Source organism: Propithecus coquereli, unplaced genomic scaffold, assembly GCF_000956105.1.
Source record: "Propithecus coquereli isolate 6110/MARCELLA unplaced genomic scaffold, Pcoq_1.0 Scaffold328, whole genome shotgun sequence".
In the NCBI taxonomy this organism is placed as follows: Eukaryota; Metazoa; Chordata; class Mammalia; order Primates; family Indriidae; genus Propithecus; species Propithecus coquereli.
The window spans coordinates 2,287,030-2,306,205 of record NW_012148930.1 but is presented as its reverse complement, the minus strand read 5'-3'; the positions used below and the strand labels follow the sequence as shown (position 1 = coordinate 2,306,205).

The following is a 19,176-nucleotide window of genomic DNA, read 5'->3' as shown; positions in this document are numbered from 1 at the left end:
AGCAGATTGGTTTCCAGTAACAAGATTAAATTTAGCAATGAAAAAGAACAGGTTGAGTTGAGTAGTAAGTGGGTTTTTGGGGGAAAGTTTGCATAATTCTTTTAAGGCTAGCACAAACTCTCGTGTGGAAACTGAAATAATTTATCACATTTGAATTTGCCTCTGAGAGGCAGTGTCCCATCTTTATGTGTACTTAAAATGATCACCCAAATACAAATTATTTCTTTGGACACTCCTACATGCATGAGTTACATGTGTCGTGGATGATTTCCAGTCAAGTATTTATCATGCTAATGCATTCTATTTCTCCATGCAAGTCTTTCGGAAGAACTAGAATTTTTCTAAAAGATTTAATTTACCTTTATGTTCTGTCTCCTTTCAATTATGTTTCAATACAATGTTAAGAGAAATACTTAGCAATTTAGCTTTAAGAAATTGGCCATAACATCACATAGATATTTTATATTGTATCCCGCTAAGAAATTATTAACAATGAAGGAGTAGGAAGCCTTTTTTGAAAATGTATTTTAAACTCAGAAAATTAGACTTTCAAATATTCCTGAAACCTTCAAAAAAAAAAAAAGCAGTACAGTTTTAATTGATATGCAACAAAGTAGACTTTACTAATTAAAATCAGGATGCCGTGCTTTCGCTACACGGCCCTTTACATGGAAAAGTAGGTTTTACACATTTCCTTTATTGTTCAGCTCAGCAACTGCATCCTTACAGGGTTGTAGGTTGGTGGCTTACAGTTCAAAAAAAAAGAGAGCTGCCACCAGCCCTGAAGACAGACAGTGGGCTTTCGTCCCTCCGACACCCCCAGAATACTAATCAGGAAAGTCAGACCCCGGAGGTCAGGGAGCAAGTCAATCATTCTCGCGATCGTCTCAGTGTGGAGGATCAAATTAGCCTGAAAAATTCAGCTGCTGGGAGGAGAGGGCGAGCAGCTGTCAGGGGCAGCATCGAGATGCACTAATGAACCAGATGAATAGTGCAAAAGCTTGAAAATAAAAACAGGACAGTTGACATTTTTCATCTGTCAAAGCAGGAGATGCATGAAAATATACTATTCCCGTTTAACTCCTTGGGGGACATTCAGATTTCTTTTTAACACTCTGCGGTGTGGAGGAGAAGGGCTGTAGGGAACTCCCAGCATATGGTAATGAATAGACGTGCATTTACCTAAGGTTCTCAAACACAGGGAGACTGTGGTTTATATAGTTTATATACATGTAGTGTATTTTTAATCTTATTTTATCTTAAGGTATCCTTGCATTTATGAAAACATTGTTATTATAGTGCCTCTTTTAAAAATTTTACCTTGGCTAGAGTGTTTTATATGATTAGGGACATTTGAGTTGTCTTTTTTCTCTTCACGTGGAGCAGCCGTTCCTAAGGTGGTTCTGTATGGGCACATGCAGTTTTTGTGTCAAACAGAGGCTGGATAGAAAGCAACTTCCCAGGCTCCATTTCCAGCACAGCCCCTCCCCGTCCAGGCTCGGAAGGAGTTAAGCTCGTCTGGAGCAGGGAAGACAGATGAGAGCCATTTTCAGCTAGTCCCGTCCCCGCTGACGCTCACTGAGTAGCACAGCACGGACGAGCGTGTTTCACACACTCTGCGCCTGTCTAGGGAATGTACACATTGTCCTTCCAAAATCAAACTTATTAGCACATGTAGAGAAGGGTGACTGACTTTGGGGCAGCCCTGCACTCCGCACTGTAGTCCTGCTGCCGCGGTTCAAAGATTTAGAAGGTTTCGAACAGGACGCGAACATTTTAAATTGAATTTTTAGTTTGTAACCCTGCTTACCGCAGTACTTGCTTGCACTTTAAATGTCAAGTTAGAACCTTGTCTTAAAATAAATTTAAATCCAATATGTCTTTTTTAAAAGTTGTTCATCCTCTGAGTCGTGTTTTTCTGCATAAAAATCTCATTTGGAAGCCTTGAATTGCAGCTATGACACATGGAGCTTTGGAAAATGTTTAGTGTTTTGAGACAAGAAGTTCTAGTTTGTTGTAAACTATTGGGAGATCAGTTAGAATATTTAAATTGAGAAGACTTTTTTTTTTTTTCTCAGAATAACCGTTCCCTACAGAACTATTATGTGAGATAAAATGCTATGCATTCTAGTCCCTAAATTACATTCTCTAGATTATAATTCAGTTTTAACTTGTTTCATATTTGTTATATTTTGACCATTAACAAGGCTGAGACATACCTTGTAATGTCTATTTGTCATGAGATATGCTAGTTGTTATGGCATTATATATACAGAGTTTTTGAGTCATATGTTCTTAATGTTGTTTTATGTTGTGTGTGTATATACACGTATATATAAATGCTAACCATTTCTCTATTTCAGGGAATGGTAAATATTGAAAAAATAATCAAAAGTTAAAGATTTTTAGCACTTACTAAATAATTCTCAGAAAGGGATATTCATAAAAATCAAACTGCCCAGATAACTTTATTTAAAGTATTTGTAATTATTTTCTACCCCAGTGTAATATACTTGATGAAATTGCCTTTAAAGTTGCCCTGTAACTATATCAGTTTCATTGGGAGCATTTTGCAGATGGCCGCCTTGCAGAGTCCCTTCTACGGCGACAAAATGAACTTATACTCGCTGTGCAAGAAGATAGAGCAGTGTGACTACCCCCCTCTCCCTTCAGATCACTACTCGGAGGAAGTAAGTCGTTTTCAGTCCACATGTTTTGCTGACCTTTGTATTTTATAAAGAAATTGTGCTTCATCCAGAAGTACAAATGAATGGTATAGGTGGCAGCAATAGCGCTTTTTGTTCTGTTTTCATTTTCCTGGAGACTTGCTGTTGAAAGAGTTGGCTCTGGAATGCACACTGTGGAATGGAACACGCAGCATGTGGTGTAGACGTGGCCATGTCCTATGGACAGTAGCTGGGTTTACAGCACGCTGAACCCTGCAGAGGGCAGGATTCGTGCTCACACCCAGACTCTGGTGGCCTCTCTTGATAGGGTAACTCCTTATTTTCATGGTCTCGGGCCAGCAGACAATTATAACTTTCTGTTTTGGCAGAAGTTCCCTCTCGTCCATGTTTCCAAAAATGGAAGCATACATCACTTAGCTTCTTGTCTCTGAACCTCATTCTTCAAGCTTTGCCCTCCGTCCTTTGACAATCAATACCTGTCCTATCACCACCTCACTGCTGGAGTCAGATTCCTTTGGGGAAATGTTTTGAGGTTATCGTTGTAGACATGTTAAAATGACTGAAAACTTTAGAAGACTTTACCTTATTAAGATCTGAATCCTTGCTTTGGTGACCCGTTGAAATGAGTTGTTTGGGCACTGCCCAATATCCAGTTTTTCATCGAATACAACATCTCCCATTTTAGCCGAGCACGTAGTGATTTTACCAGTGTTTAAGGAGGAGATGTGCATAACAGCAGTGTCTCAGATCAACGAAAACGTTCCACGTAAGCTCTTTTTGGAATGTTCGCTGGGGACCTACCCAGAGGAAACACTGTCTTGAGTTAGGACATCTCACCTTCTCATCAGCTACAGATTTTTTGCCCCAGGAAAATGGAAAGGAGCAAAGGAAAAATATAAAACAATTATAATATTCACTTATTAGATCATTTCGTCAGTCTTTTTATCGTGAATTGAATTGCTTTCATTCTTAGTATCGTGTAAGGAAATTTGAGCCCATGTAACTTGAATAATAAATATCTCTAAAGAATTTTTTTTACCATGTGTAAAGCATTTGAGTTCCTAGGATGTAGTAAGTACTTTTTCTTCTAGTAGTTTTGATTCCAATCATCAATTATGCCCAGTTTTTTGCCTTATAGCATTTGTATTCAGGTAATTAGAATAAACTCTTACGAGGCAGTGATGATAATTTGGAAGTATTATCTTTATTGGATGTTAATGCTATTATGTTAGCCATTTTTAATTACTGTTTTGGGTCTGGACTATGAATACGGCATTTCACAAAACCAACTTCAGAACCACAGGCCTGGAAATGCAGGAGGGTGTGAACAATGATGCAGAATGATGGCGAGGATGTCAGGGGCCTGCCTTTGTTGTGTCATTCACGCTGTCTCCTCTTTTCCATGAAGCGCATGAATATTTCACATATCTCCATCCTCATCCCCTATTCTTCTTGACTAATTTTCAGACTGTCTGAATTTGCATTTCACATGGTAGCTGATTAGGAGATGCCGAGTGCAGCCGCGAAGCCTCAGCAGGCGGTTACCATGGTGACCTTCAGCAGGATTTTAATGATGATACCACTAGTGGTTCGTTGAAGTCGGCCTGCCTGCAGGGCTACTTCACTGCAGCTGGGTGTGAAGTCGGATATGCAGATCCTCAGCCAAGGGGCACGTATCAAAGTCTGGCCCAGATAGAAGGTCTCAGAGTTGGGGAAGGAAAATAGATTCCACTTTTTACTTCACTCTATTATAGTTACCAGTTTGGAAAAGAGCTATAAAGCAAAACACATTTAAACAGTGTACTTTCCAAAAAAGATCGTACAGTTCCTCGTACCGGTAGATCTGTTGTCATGCCCTGATGAAAAAGAAAGCTGTGCTCTAGGTAAACAGGGAAAATAATTCATTAGACTGTGTAACCGTGTTACTTTAATCTGTTATGTGGAAGAGTTCTCAAAACAAGAGCTTTGAAATGCAGATGTGCTAATAAATATTTTTTCTCCTTAAGTAGGAACTCAATTTGGTTGTAAAATAATTATTCGGAATTCATGGTGGCAAAAATACCCCAGATTTGGTGCTGCCATAATATCCTAAACATTTCTTTAGAAAGTAGGCCTTTTAGATCTTTTAAAAATTCAAATTGCCATTTAATTTATTAGTATGGCAAAATACAGGAATCAATGTACAAAGTTTTCCAACAGTGTACTTTTCATTAGGTGTCAATTTTATAGCCAAAATGCTAACAGGCTGTTTGAAGAATAAGAATTTTAAGCAAATTAACTTACCAAATAATGCATTTGAGAGTTTACCAAATTTACTTAGCTACTGCTAAATCTTTAAAGCTACTGTCCAAAGATTTGACGGGAACATTTCATGAGGATATTCTCTATAACTGCCAACCAGTCCCCGTCGGTAGGAATCCTGAGGAACCCCACAAGATTTATTTCTAGATATAGTCATTCCATTTATAAGAACTCAGTTTAAAAGTTTGGAATTACTTTGATTCCCTGTGTTAGATTCTAAAACATGGGTACAGTTAAGCATTAAAATTAAAAATGAATAGTAGTATCCTTTGGAAAAATAAGCCTGTATCTTTCCTTTTGAATTACAGTGTTCATGGAATGTACAAATGATGAGGGTTCTAGATTGAAATATTTCAGCTACACATGAATGATATTAGGAAATGTTTATTGTATGGCTTATTGAAATATTTTTATTTCTGACAATTTTTGTTTTGGTGTTTTGTATTCTTTTCTAGTAATCATTCATGTATCAATGGGGAATTACTAAACAAAAATCGTGGGTTGAAAAGAGAGATATCTTCCATTAGATGGCTCTCAAGAATCAAACTTGGTATTGTTGGTGACTATGAAGCAAACATTTATTGAACATTTACTATGTACAAGGAATTATGATTCCAAAAGCCCCTCCTCATCTGACCTGGGCTCATCTCTCAAGGATTATTGATCATGAGACACTCTCCTTCTTTCTTAACTCTATCAGTGCAAGTTCTACCAGAAATTCCGTGAACTTCCATGTTTCTCTAGACTCTGTTTCCTCTTTCTGAAATAGCTTTTTTCCTGTTCTTTACATTCTTTTCTTTTCAAACATGGCTTGGACATCATCTCTTGCGTGAAGTTTTCACCAAACCTCTCTCCACGCCCGCCTGGGCAGTTACGCTGTGTTACAGCGACTGTTTGCGTGGGCGCCTCCCCTGCAGGCGCCCAGCTCCTGCTCTTGAGCAGCAGTAACTCCGCTGCTTATCTGTGTATCTCCAGACTCTGACACGTTTAAAAAGGTTTGGCAATTGAGCGATTGACTGGGGACAAGAGTGCAAAGAGAGATTAAAGGAATACATTTTTAAAAAGCTGGATGGACCATTAAATGACAGTTGAAACTTCTCTAAAAAAGTTACTCAAAAGATAGGTCAGAGGACATGATCGTTTTGTTTTATCGGTATTACTTCCTGTATGGTGTTTTCATTCTTGTTCATAAACATCATTATTTCTGAAATGTCCAGGGTCATTTACTGGGAAATAAGACATACTATTTTCCCCTCAGTTTTAGTGTTTGATTTCATTGAGGGAGATTTGTTCACTAAATTATTTCATGAGACTATAAGTAACAAAAATAGTAATAATTATTTAGAAAAAAAATGTGACTCATATCAGTTAAAAAGAACTAGTATAATTTTCTTAAAAATCTGAGCTTTAATATCATACAAAATATAGACATTGTCTCCTTAAATAGTTTGTTATTAAAAATCAGTTTAAATAGAGAATATATGAGAAAGGTTGGATAGAATTTTGCTTCAGTAGTTGCTTTTAACAGATTTCTCTTCATTTTAGGTTTGAGCAGATAGTTTCGGGAAGATTTCTGAAAAGTACAAGGTTTGCAGGTGAACGTATGAGAAGTGGAAATGAGAAGAAACGATAGGGTGATCTTGGTTTGAGAAAGTAGAGTAGGAAGAAATTGACGGCTTAAAAAACAATGCTTTTATGAAGAAAATTTAAGCACCTAAAAAACATCAGAAAGATGGTTAAAATCTTTTAAATAAAATAGACTAGGTTATAATAGTGTTTGTTGATCTGAACTGATTGCTATGGCAATTGTTTAGTAATAATTTTAAAATTATTATAAACAGGAAGACTGAAATGAATAATACTTATTATCTTCTGATTATATTTTTTTAAAACTTGCTCGTTTAGTAAGTCTCATTATTGCTTTTTATAGGTGAAGAAATCAAAATGTAATTTTGGAATCTTCACATTATTTAATGTCTCTTTTGTTTTACATTGCTCTTCATTTTGTGACTTTATACCTCGAGCTCTCAAAAAAGTATTTGTCCTTATTAAAAATCAATTAATGGGACTTCTCACATATAAAAAGTATCCCTTAGAATATCAACCTGGGCCGGGCACGGTGGCTCACGCCTGTAATCCTAGTACTCTGAGAGGCCAAGGTGGGAGGATCGCTTGAGCTCAGGAGTTCAAGACTACCTTGAGCAAGAGCGAGACCCTATCTCTAATGGAAAAAATTAGCCGGGCATGGTGACGCATGCCTGTGGTCCCAGCTACTCAGGAGGCTGAGGCAGGAGGATTGCTTGAGTCCAGGAGGTTGCTGTGAGCTGTTATGACACCACTGTACTCTAGCCCAGGAGACAGAGCAAGACTCTGTCTCAAAAAAATCAACCTGAAAGATCACATCCAAAGAACTAATAGAGAATGGATGAAATCTCATAAACTTTTAAGTCATAAATGGTAATAATTATATTTTGGTTTAATCTCCTTTCTGTTATTTTCCTCTTCCTTTCTTAGTTGAACAATACTCCCTCCTCCAGTTAGGAAGAGCAGGTTCTTTCCTTTCTGCCTCCCTGGAGTAGTTTAGCAGAGCTGTCTGACAGTGTCTTCCCTGCTGCTTCACTCAAATGTGTAAGAATTCCCAGCATCATTTTCATTGTTCTTGAGACAAGAAAAGTCTTGATTTTCCAGAGTATTTAAAAGCTAATACAGGGATTAAAAAGTATAGTGTTTTTTCCTATGGTTGATTGATTATATATGAATGACAATAAATTTTTAATTGAACTATAAATTTCTGATATTTATGGGTTATTGGAGAATATATGACTTTGAATAAAATTGTAATGCTGAATTTCTTTTCAACTTTTGAAAGCACCATTTTCTTTAATCAGCTTTCCTGTTAACAAAAGAAGGGTGAGGGCATTATTTCCATTTTACATATGAGCAAGTGGAGACCCAGACACTGTTTAGAGTAAATGCTGGAATTCAGGTGCCCCTCCTCACAGCACACCCCTGCTTGTGCTACGAGAGCATTTAATGACTTCTAACCTTAGTCTATTCTCCATTTTTCTGTTCTCGATTCTGGCCCTTTCACTCACCATCTCTCTCTGGAACCTCCTTCCCAAAAGGTGAACCATGTTGGAAGGCAGAGGTACAGTCAGGCCTCTGCTCATAACTCTTTAGGCTTGTGACATGGAAAGATGAGAACGAAGAACCTGTGTGCCAAAGGGTAGGAATTGCTTTTACATATCAGAGCATGTAAAAACTACTGCATATATCTCAAAGAAGATATCGGATGGTGTTGATCCGTCATATACTAAACAAAAGAAAGTTATAGTTTGTCATAATTTTACTAATACTTTACTTCCCAAATGACCACTGTTAAGGAAAGGAAAATACTAAATGAAAGCTTTAAAAATTATAACTGATTTTTCTATGTAACATTTGTAAATTATTCTTAAATTCAAAATATGTTTAAAGAAGATTTTTAAGAAAGTTAAGTTGATAATGAAAAGCATGATCTTTGTTTTGGCTCATAAAAGAGCCGCTTTATGCAAATAAGAAACAAGATGAAAGTGCCAGGTAGAGAGTATTTTGCATTTTTGAAGTTAAACTAAGTTTATAACACTTTCTTATTCATTTGAGCAATCTAAATATTTTTAGTTTATACTTGCTAGATTCACAAATTTTAACAGAACTATGTAAGTTTTATGGAGTTTTTTTTTTCTGGAAATGAACCAATGTTATTCAAATTGGGATTGTAAGATTTTTCATTGTCCCAAGAACATTTATGTGAAGGACATTGTATGGCACAAGTAATGTGTGACAGTAAATCTGTACAGATATTTCTGTGGTCCCTGTAATAATATAATCCAATGCTGAGATAAGAATATCTTACTTTGAAATGTAGAGATATGTAATAACAATATGTAATTTTGCCATTATTCATTAAAATTAGCATTGTTGTTTCAAACACTCTGTATAACATTTGATTTTCCTTCCTAAAAATTGTTTCAGTAAATTTAACATTTTCATCATTTATGGTGTCAAGTGGCCACCTTACTGAAAGTTGCCATATAAGATGAGATCTTTAGGCCTTGAATGCTCCATTTTTGTTTAAAAAATATATTTAAGCAGGCCCTTTGTTCACCTCTGCTTCTGAAGCGACACTGGGACTCGCTCCTTGAAGACAGGAATCCAAAACGGTGCCCTGTAATTCCTGTGTCCTGTGGGATCCTATAAAATCATGTAACTTTCTGTAAGATTTTCACAGTTTCCAAAAGACGCCGAATGACCTTCAGCTGTGAAATACAGACATTACCTTACATCTGTGTAAGATTACTTCCTTCTCCCTTTTCCCTCTACGCCTAAGTCAATCACCGGTGACGCTTTGGTGTACCAGTTGGATACGCCTAATCATTTTGTATAAATATCTAAAGCTCCGAAATACGTGCACTTTAATGTATTAGACCCACTTTGGGTGCTGAAATGCGTCCTTGGGTAGATGGAAATCGGGTAGATCCGGGAGGCTGACATAGCATAATTGGTCTCAGAGGGATTAGGATGGGGGTGAGAAGGAAACAGGACCAACAGCACTAGTCTTTATCATTCTGCGGAGAATCGGGTTGGTGACCTGAAGCTATAATGCACAAAGAGCCCTATTGTCATTACCTGTACGTGACTGAACTCGATCCGTAATTGGGTTATCACCCTGACAACAATGACTGTTAACACTGTCTTCTTCTTAACATTTCTGGAATCAACCTCTTTGCTTTGATATCTCTTTAGAAATATATAGATCAAAATGTATTAGTATTTTTCTACTTTATTGAGAACATGCATTAATTTCCATATGGCTTATGCTTTCACAATCCTTTAGAATCCATTTTATTTCTTGCTTTATATGTTTGGTCTCATTCAAGCTTCTGTGTTGCTTTTTAAATTTTTTTTGAAGCATCTGAATTAAATAGTTTTCTCTTTGATTTTGTAGAGGCTTTTGGCATATTCAGGTCTTTATTTTTCCCTTATTTTTAATGTGTTATATAAAATTATTTTTTAAAAAGCAACAAAGTACACTTTTTTTTTTGACAAATGAATGCAAAGTAATGCAAACTAAATAAATTTTCTGAGATAACATAAGCCATTAAATGTTTTATTTTTATTAATGTTGTAATATCTGATTACTGAAATAGTTCTGTTTCCACAATTTTAAAGTAATAAATGGAAAGCTGACTCTCTGAATTTAAGCACAGAATTTTTTTTTGAGCAAGCAATTGACTAATAATATTAGAAATTGAAATCTGACTCAAAGGAAGTTATATAAAATTCTTAATGTTATTTATCTGAACACTGTTTTCCTTGAACGTGGTTAGTGACGTAGTACTCAGAACCATTGCAAAGTGTCAGATAAAGATTTTTAAAGTAACTTCCTTTCTTCCAGAGGTCTACAGGAACTTTTTTAAAAAACTTAAGACTAACACTGAGGGAGTTATCTGTGATAATTATTTCATTTTGATTATTTACTGTCTTAGAAAACTTAGAGGCATTTTTTTTTTATGTTCAACAGGTCACTATGTAAGTTTATTATCTGGAATAAAGAAATTGTTCCACGTTAAAATTCAAGTACGTTTTATTTGCTTGGAGGGAGTTACTACCAGTTTGATGAATGCGTTAGATGAACGTTTAAATTTTCAATCTAGTCCTAATAATAATCTGAATATTTGTGTGTCGTAATTTGAGTGTATCTCTCACAGGTAAAGTTGGCCTATATCTCATCCTGAATTTTGCAGAGCCCTAGAGAAAATTTTTTGGTTTGTTTTTTAAATCACAATTGGCCTATGAACTATGAAGACAGATCCACTGATTTTGGAAACCAGAGGAACTGGTGTTAGAGCTGACATCCTTTTGAAAATCACATAACCTAGCAATCTATCCTCGACTATGTAGCAGGTCACCCCACCTTTGTGCACAGGTGTCCATGAGGGAGCCTGCAGACCAGACCAGAGTTTTCCTCTGGCATGTGACATGGTCTGGGCTCTGAGGCTAGACGGCGTCGGTTCAAATCCAGGCCCTGCCCCTGTGCCTTTGTGGCCTTAGGAACGTTACTACTCTGTAAAATTGTATGTGGCAGTAGTGCCCACCAGAGTTGTTATGGAGATTAAGGTAAATTATGTAAAAATGCACAGAATGGTTCATAAATACTAGCTTTTAGGAAATAGAGGAGAGAGAAGGCTAACACTGGAACTAGCATCTCGTTGAAGCCCCAGAATTATCTCATGGAGCATGAAGAGATGTCCTTTGATCTGGAATGTTCAGGAGACTGTATTTCCAATCGGCCCCTGGAGTCTCAGAAAAACTGACGATTCCTTAGAACATCAAAGTCTGAGTAACATCATCTAGCTGTGTCCACTAGCTGCAAAAAGTGTACCCTTCAGTAACCGCACGAGTCAACCTATTGTGGGTAATTTAACAACTTAAAAATTGGAGACCAAAAAAGCCAACGATTTTTCTCTTCCCGTGATTAATGAATTTTAAGCCTTATCTCGATTCCTGGTTTGTAATACGTAGGTGACTGTTTTATCTGCCTATTCAATTATGGCAGGGACACAAATAACTCTACCATCTAAGCAGGATGTTATAATTTTGTATACATTAAAAGAAGAAGTGATGAGATGTGACCTTGTTTATATAACTTAGATTGTTATTTAGTCTGACAAATTCATGGGTCCATATGAATTTGCATTTTTTAACCAAATTGTTAAAGGCATAAAACTCAGTCCATGGTTGATCATAACATTAAAGTGAATTATTTGGTGTGATTTTTTTCCCCCTTACTATGCCAAAAGACTATTGGAACGAATCTTTTACTCACTAGAGTAACAGGTCTATTTCAATGTATCTTTAGAACTAATAGTTATGTATATCAAGGAAAACTACATCAAATTAAGAATTCAGCCTATATAAATCTCCCATTATGTAATTTACAATCACTTTTTTTCAAAAAAAGATTTGAGGTAACTTACAGCAAAAGATGTGACTTACCAGTCATTAAAATGGAGATATAAGTACAAATTCCAAACCAGGGATAGAAGGGAATGTAAGTATACCTATCCTGACAGCCAGCAGAGTTACTCCTTTCTTTATGTCATGGCACAAAGGGAAAGATAGTAACCAACTTAGTTTCTGTTTTTAAGGAGCAAATATACCAGTTTCTAAGAGAAAATAAAGTTTTCTCCTACTAAATTATGGTAGAAATATCTTACATAAGGACCCATGAGTAATAGACCAAGAAGTATCTTCAATAGCAATTTTATAGCAAATACCATAATGACGTTTGATAACACCCAAAGCAGGCATTAAGGCACAGTTTCGGAAAGGTGATTTGGAAGCAGGATAAACTAATGTGCTCCAGGATCCAGCCTCCTGGTGATCTAATTTGATTAAAGCCTAGAACTTAGATAATCCAGAGTTATAAAGGTCAGTTATATTCATTACAGAGTGTAAGGTAATACTCTTTGACAAGGACCTGGGTTCTATTCTGCTGATTTGCTAAAGGGAAAACAAGCAGCACATTGGGTGGACACCCTTGACGAAGCCCGAGCCATCTCATAACTACTGTGTTCACTCAGTAAAAGTCAGATCAATCTCTGAGTGGAATAAACTACCTGAGATATTATTTCTTCCACCCTATAATGTTCACCTGAAAACTGGCATTTCCTGTTAATAGCTAGTAACTAATGTCTCCTGATTAAAACTGAGATGATACCTTAAACCAAATGACATCCCTTCATACTGGTAACGATTTGAAATTAGTGTTACTGATGATCATCATGCATGCAAAACTGTGTTAGGCATCGTGAGAAATTCAAACCCGAAGACCAAGTAGGTAGAAGTAAACAAGCTGTCAACAGTGGTAAATGGTAAAAGACCGGCATTGAGGAGGATCACTTGAGGCCAGGAGTTGGAGACCAGCCTGGGCAACATAGTGAGAACCTGTCTATAAAAAAATTTTTTTAATTAGCTGGGTACGGTGACACATGCCTGTAGTGCCAGGGAGGCTGAGGTGGGAGGATGACTTGAGCCCAGGAGTGCGAGACCAGCCTTACATTATAGCAAGACTCCATCTCAAAAATAAATGAATAAATAAAAATCAGGTGATTTGGATTCCAATGGAAGTTCCATCATCAATTTTTAAATTAGTTCTTAGTTTCTTCATCTGTAAAATGATACTGTTTTGGGGATTACAGTGCTTTAAAAATAAATATTGCAAATAAAATGATATGGAAGGTTTTGTAAAATGTTAAATTCTATATAAATATGGAATATCTTTATTATCCAGAATACCTGCCCTTAGGCAAGACTAAAACAACACGTATTTAAGAGAACCACACTACTCAAAATTATGTTCAGTACAGGTTAATAACTTTGCATTTGTGCTATGTCCTTCATCTTCACAATCTAGATAAAACATGGTCACAAAAATTATTTAATATATACAATTCGGTTATTTGGGATATGGATGTGAAATTAAACCCGAAATTCAGGAATTCATATTTCTACCTGGATCTCAGTATGTCAGTATCTCAAATGTGATATCTTCAAAACTCAAAGTGTCCTCTTAAGATCCCTCCTCCTGTGTCACCCGCTGCTGTTAAGGGCAACACTGCCCTCTCAGACGCCCTGGTAAAAACATCTAGCGAATGCCATCTCTTGCCTGAAATCCTAGAGAAACTTAATCGAGCCTTCTGCTGGCATTGCCCTATTTTGGCCCATCTTTGCACCAAGAAAACACGTGCTGAAGCACAGCTCTCGTGATCTCTCCCTCTTGCCTTAAGTACCAATTTCCTGTTGCCTGTGTGAGTAGATCCTAAACGCCTTGAGGCTTTGACTTGGCCTCAGCTCATCATTCCACCCGTTGCTCCCCAGTCACCCAGAAGTGCCTGCACCGGCCATGCACCTGTGTTCCTTCTGTTACCTCCGCTCAGAATTCTCTCCACCCCTTTCATAAAGATGATGTTCATGCCTCAGACCTCAGCGCAGGCGCCACCTCCACAAAGCCTTCCCTCCTCCTTCCCTCAGCCGTAAGTTACCCATTGATTCTTTCATTCATTCGGAACAAGCCCGTGTGCCAACTAGTGCAACCTCTGTGGAAGAGAGTTTGGAGATACCTCAAAGAGCTACAAGTAGAACTACCATTCGATCCATCAATAGCACATTTAGGCATCTACCCAAAGGAACAAAAGTCATTCTGTAATAAAGACATCTGCATCGGAATGTTTATAGCAGCACAATTCACTATAGCAAGGATATGGAAACGACCCAAGAACCCGTCAATCCATGAGTGGAGTAACAAAATATGGTATATTTATACAATGGAATACTACTCAATTATTAAAAACGACAGTGATCTAGCACCTCTTATATTTTCCTGGATAGAGTTTGAGCCCATCCTCCAAAGTGAGGGATCATAAGAACGGAAGAATAGGCACCACCTGTACTCACCATCAAACTGGCACTGACTGACCAACACTGAGGTGCTCACACAGTAGTAATATTCTTTGGGGGTGGGTAAACTCACAAGTAATGGATGCGGTGAGCGTTATGGGGGGAAAGGGCACGTCTCAAATCATGGTTGGGATGTGGCAAAGTCATAACATGTAACCAAAATGTTTGTACCCCCGTAATTTCCTGAAATAAATTATAGAAAAACAAACTAATGAGCCCTGCTGCTCACCCAGTGTCCACCCTTAGATCCTGCAGGTTAAGAGGAAAACAGACGTTAAACGAAGTACAATAAAGTGTTATAAGGGCTTTAATAAAACAATGTGAAGGGTGCAGTGGAGGCCAAGTAGAAAATAATAATTTCTACATGGCAGACGGGGTAACGCGGTTTCAGAGACGAGGGTTGCGGCGGGGTGCGCAGGTGAGGCAGGAAGAGGGGGGTTCACGAGGCGGCGTCGGGAGCAGAGCAGCAGCCGCAAGGATGCGGGGCGGGAAGTGGTTTCCCGAACACAGAGCTGGAAGCGCTTTGTCACAGTCACTGTGGGGAAGGGATGAGGAGTTTGGGGCTAAACACGAGGCTGGAAAGGGGAGCAGGAGCCCAGGTTTGGAGGCCACGTTGCACCAGGCTCAGGGTCACGTCCACAGGGCAACAGAGCGCCACTGAGATGCTTGAAGTGGAAGTGCCATTAACCTGGCAGCCAGGCAGTGCCAGGGAGGCTGGAAGGAACCAGAAGCAAAGCTGTTGGCTGGAAGACTGTCCCAGGAGCGTGGGGCGGAGATGGTGTAGCAAGAACAGACACGAGAGGTAAGCGGTCTGGAAACAATGGAACTTGGTTGGTGATGGTTAGGCAAGAGGGGAGGAAGCACGGGGAGGTGTCTTGTGCAAATGTCAGATTTCTGGCTTGAGAAACTGAGAAACAAAATTAAGATTTTGGTTTTAAACGTGTTTAATACGAGTATTTCGGGGCAGACAGGCTCAGAGGGCAGTTGGAGATGCCTGCAAGGAGGTGTAGGCTGAAGAGACAGATTGGACACGTTGGCTGTTATCGAAGCCCTGGGCGTAGACGTTGTTTAGGGTAAGAAGGCAGAGTGACGGGGAGGAGAGGCGAGGAAAGGAAACACTTCAGGGCACAGCGACGTTGGAAAGGTTGTCCAAGGAAGATAAACCTGCAAAGGGAAGTAGGAAGGACACACCGGAGAAGTTGAAGTCCGGGCTGGAGTGAACAGCACGAATCCAAAAGCAGAGGACTGAGGAGGATGGAAGGGCCGGGAAACGGTCTCCGTCAGTCCAGGCACAACCATACCGGAGCAAGAGGAGAGACCTGCGTGGACGGGAGCTTGTGCTTGTGTTTCTGATCGATTTTAACAAAAACGGAATGAAGGTGAAGATCACGTCCAGGTAATCGGGAAACGTCACGCGGGATGACGTTCAGGTGAATGCCAGAGTGAGCCGGGACGAGGGTCGCGGTGCGTGGAATGGGGCAGAACCCCGAGCTGGGCGGCGTCGGCCACTGAGGTGCAGCCACCCGGAGTTAAGCAGGTCGTAGAGGAGGAGGGAAGCGACAGGGCCCTCGTCTGGGCAGCTGCGCTGAGTCCTGTACCTCCGTCTGCCACACCTCTCGAGTACTGACCACGTGTGGCTTAGAACAGAGTTGCTAACACGGTTTCCTCGCTCCCACGTCTATTTCTGCGTTCCGTCTCTGTCCCTCGCCGAGTCGTGCGCTGCTGGAGGACGCGGCCATGTGTGTTTCATGCATTGCTCTACTCCTACCACCCAATAGTGTCTCGTGCACGCTAGATACTGCATAAGGAATAAATGAACAAAAGAAGAATCAATGAAAAGGGAGGAAGAGGGTCAGTCAGTCAGAAAGGAGAATGAGTTGTTCCATCACTTCTCATCTGGACAGTACAGGGACAGGTTGTCATCAGATGCCACCAGCCTGGTGTCTCCTGCAGAACAGATCCTTGGTGAGGGGAACAAGAGTCACCACCAAAGCATGTTTTACTTTTACAGTTGTCTTTCAATATTATATTTATTTGGTAACAATTTGTGAAACATTTTATCAGCAGATTGATTCACGAATATAGTGAGGTTTGTATATTCTACATTTCACATATCTGACTTTACACGGTGACAGCTCTGTTAATAATTCCTCTGGAAAAGAAAACCTTTATGAAGAAATAAACTTCCTATTTGATGGAGATTGAACCAATACAGGGGAGGGAACAGCGAACACGGCGGCGCTGTGGCCCCGTCCCCCGCAGGGCTGCTGACCGACCCTGCGCCCCGCGCCCAGTGCGTCTTCCAGGAGCCGTCAGGAAACACTTGCTCGCTGGTGCTCCCCGTACCTCGCTGTTTACTCGTGTCCTCTATCCCTCTGTTTACCAGTATCTTTTCTGTGATTTCTGATTCTCGTCTTCTACTTTGGAGAGCTGGAGAATCAGTCGTTTTCAGATAAGCTCGCGTCATTGTCTCTGATCTCGGGCAGTTTCTCCCTGTGCCAGAGCTTCAGGGCAGACATTCACTGTCAGTGGTTGCAGATTTCACCTTATTGTGAAATATTATGCAGAAAAAGTAAGTTTTCTGGACCAGCTTGAAGGATGTGGCAGTGTTATGAAGGCAAAAAATTGTTATTGCATCTGCTTGTATTTTGGTTAAATATAATGGGTTTTTGTACCACAATTATCTTTTCCCGCCATCCTTTCTGCTTTATCATTTTTATTTCTAAACAAAATATCTGACGGCACAGCTATGTGGCCTGTTAGAACACATCGTCCTTTAAAATGTCATTATATAAGTGCTTTTCCTACTTTTTTCTACACTGTATATAATCAGAGGTATATACAATGTTTTTATTTTTCCTGGTAAAATGCCAACCTCTTTCCAACTTAAATTTCTCTTAAATTACCATAATAAAATGCCTTGTGTATTGCTATACTCCTTGAGGATTTTTAATACTATACTCTTCTGCAAGGAATATAAACTAAAATCTTCAGAACCTCTCAGTGAATGTAACATTAGTATCCAACATTAATTTCCAAATGTGGCTAAGGTTGAATCATTAAATTTTATCCTGCTAGAATCATACAGTTGAAGGGATTAGAACTAAAAGAACCCTTAAAAGTCATCTCCTGCAATCTCCCTGCTTAATAGATGAATAAACAAACCTCCAGAAACGGTGACTGAGTTACGGACACAGGGTAACAAAGTGCCTTCAACAGGACTGCTTCCGCTTCACTGTCTGCTCCTTGCCAATCCCTGACCCCTCCTCTGGCTTCTGTACTCGCCTCTTCTTTCAGAGTGACGTTCTCACCCGCTTTCGCCTTCCCCGTAGCCTTATTAACATACTCGGCCATACGTTTTATTGCCACTTCTGCTGCTTCTAGTTGAAAATTGGTTTATGGTAGAAGCTGAGAACGATGAAAAAATTAGGGTAATCTGATAATTTACTACGTGGTAATACAGTGGCAAGAAAGAGTTTTCTGATTGTCTAAATTACTCCTGAAGATGGACTTACAAAGCAAAAGAGTCTGGTTTTTCCTCTTGATCCGGTTTATGTGTCTGTGAAAGATCATACAGTGTTGTGATGACAGTTTCGTAAGCCGATGGCAATTAGAATTGAGAATAAGTTCTGTATTCTTCTACCCGTGGTCTAGGACCACATAGGAGGGCGTTTTCCCAATTTACTAATATTTTGTGATGTAAATAAGTAGACCTCAACTCTCTCATCTATAAAGTGAGGACGTTTAAATACTACTTCACACAGCTGAGGATGGGAATAATATTTACAACTTCCCTTGCTTTTGATTTTTAGTCTTATAGGAGTGCCGTTTCTCTAATATAAAACCTTTTATATATATTTGTATAAAATGGTCCATGGTAAATGTATATGATAGCCATCTACCGTGATTGCCTTTTTAACATTTAAGCTTATAATTAAGGCTACTGTAGTAAGTTACATATCAAATATACATGCGTGTATCTACAGTTAACTTGGAGGCTTATAGTTAAAAACCTGTGGTCTTTAGTGACTATCTTTTGATTAAACTCTAAAAAATAATGGTCTATTTTAATGCCTCTTGGAAAATACTGCTTGGAAAATACTCTTAATGAACGTACTTCTTAGAACATTTGCCTGTTTGCAGAATCATCGACAGCAGTTTTGTGTATCTTTCTAGTAAAGCGAATACTTGGAAATGTACTTTCCTTGCAAATCTATGGCCCTTCAGAATTTCTTTTACAAACAACGGAAAAAGTCGTCTCAAGCAGGTTGTCCCGTTTTTCTTTCTCTGCAGCTGCGACAGCTGGTCAACATGTGCATCAACCCAGACCCGGAGAAGCGACCGGACATCACCTACGTGTACGACGTGGCGAAGAGGATGCACGCGTGCACCGCCAGCAGCTAAACACGTGCAAGATCCTGAAGAACATGCTGAAAACAATTTAAAGTATTTCTGTGCAGATCATACCTCCCCGTTTATGTCTGGGTGTTAAGATTAATACTTCAGAGCTGATGTGCTTTGAATCCTTAACCAGTTTTCATGTAAGCTTCATTTCGTACCCGTCTAAGTCACCTTCCTGCAGCCCCCGGATGACTCTGGAATGATCAAACTGCATGTTAGGAGAGTAAGTGAAACATGAGGGTTTTTAGTGGCTAAAGGCGTTGAAGAATTATTTAGAGTTTTCCGC

At 39.1% G+C, this 19,176-nt stretch overlaps 1 protein-coding gene across 1 annotated transcript in view; it reads left to right on the top strand.

Moving 5' to 3' along the window:
* The window catches only part of NEK7 (NIMA-related kinase 7), a 126,282-nt gene extending 107,109 nt beyond the window's left edge, over positions 1–19,173 (top strand). Inside the window, exons 9-10 of the mRNA XM_012650459.1 lie at positions 2,577–2,690; positions 18,783–19,173. Of these exons, the coding sequence (XP_012505913.1) occupies positions 2,577–2,690; positions 18,783–18,893 (225 nt within the window). The 3' untranslated portion in view covers positions 18,894–19,173. The remainder of the gene's footprint in view (positions 1–2,576; positions 2,691–18,782) is intronic.
* The last annotated feature ends 3 nt before the right edge of the window (positions 19,174–19,176 follow it).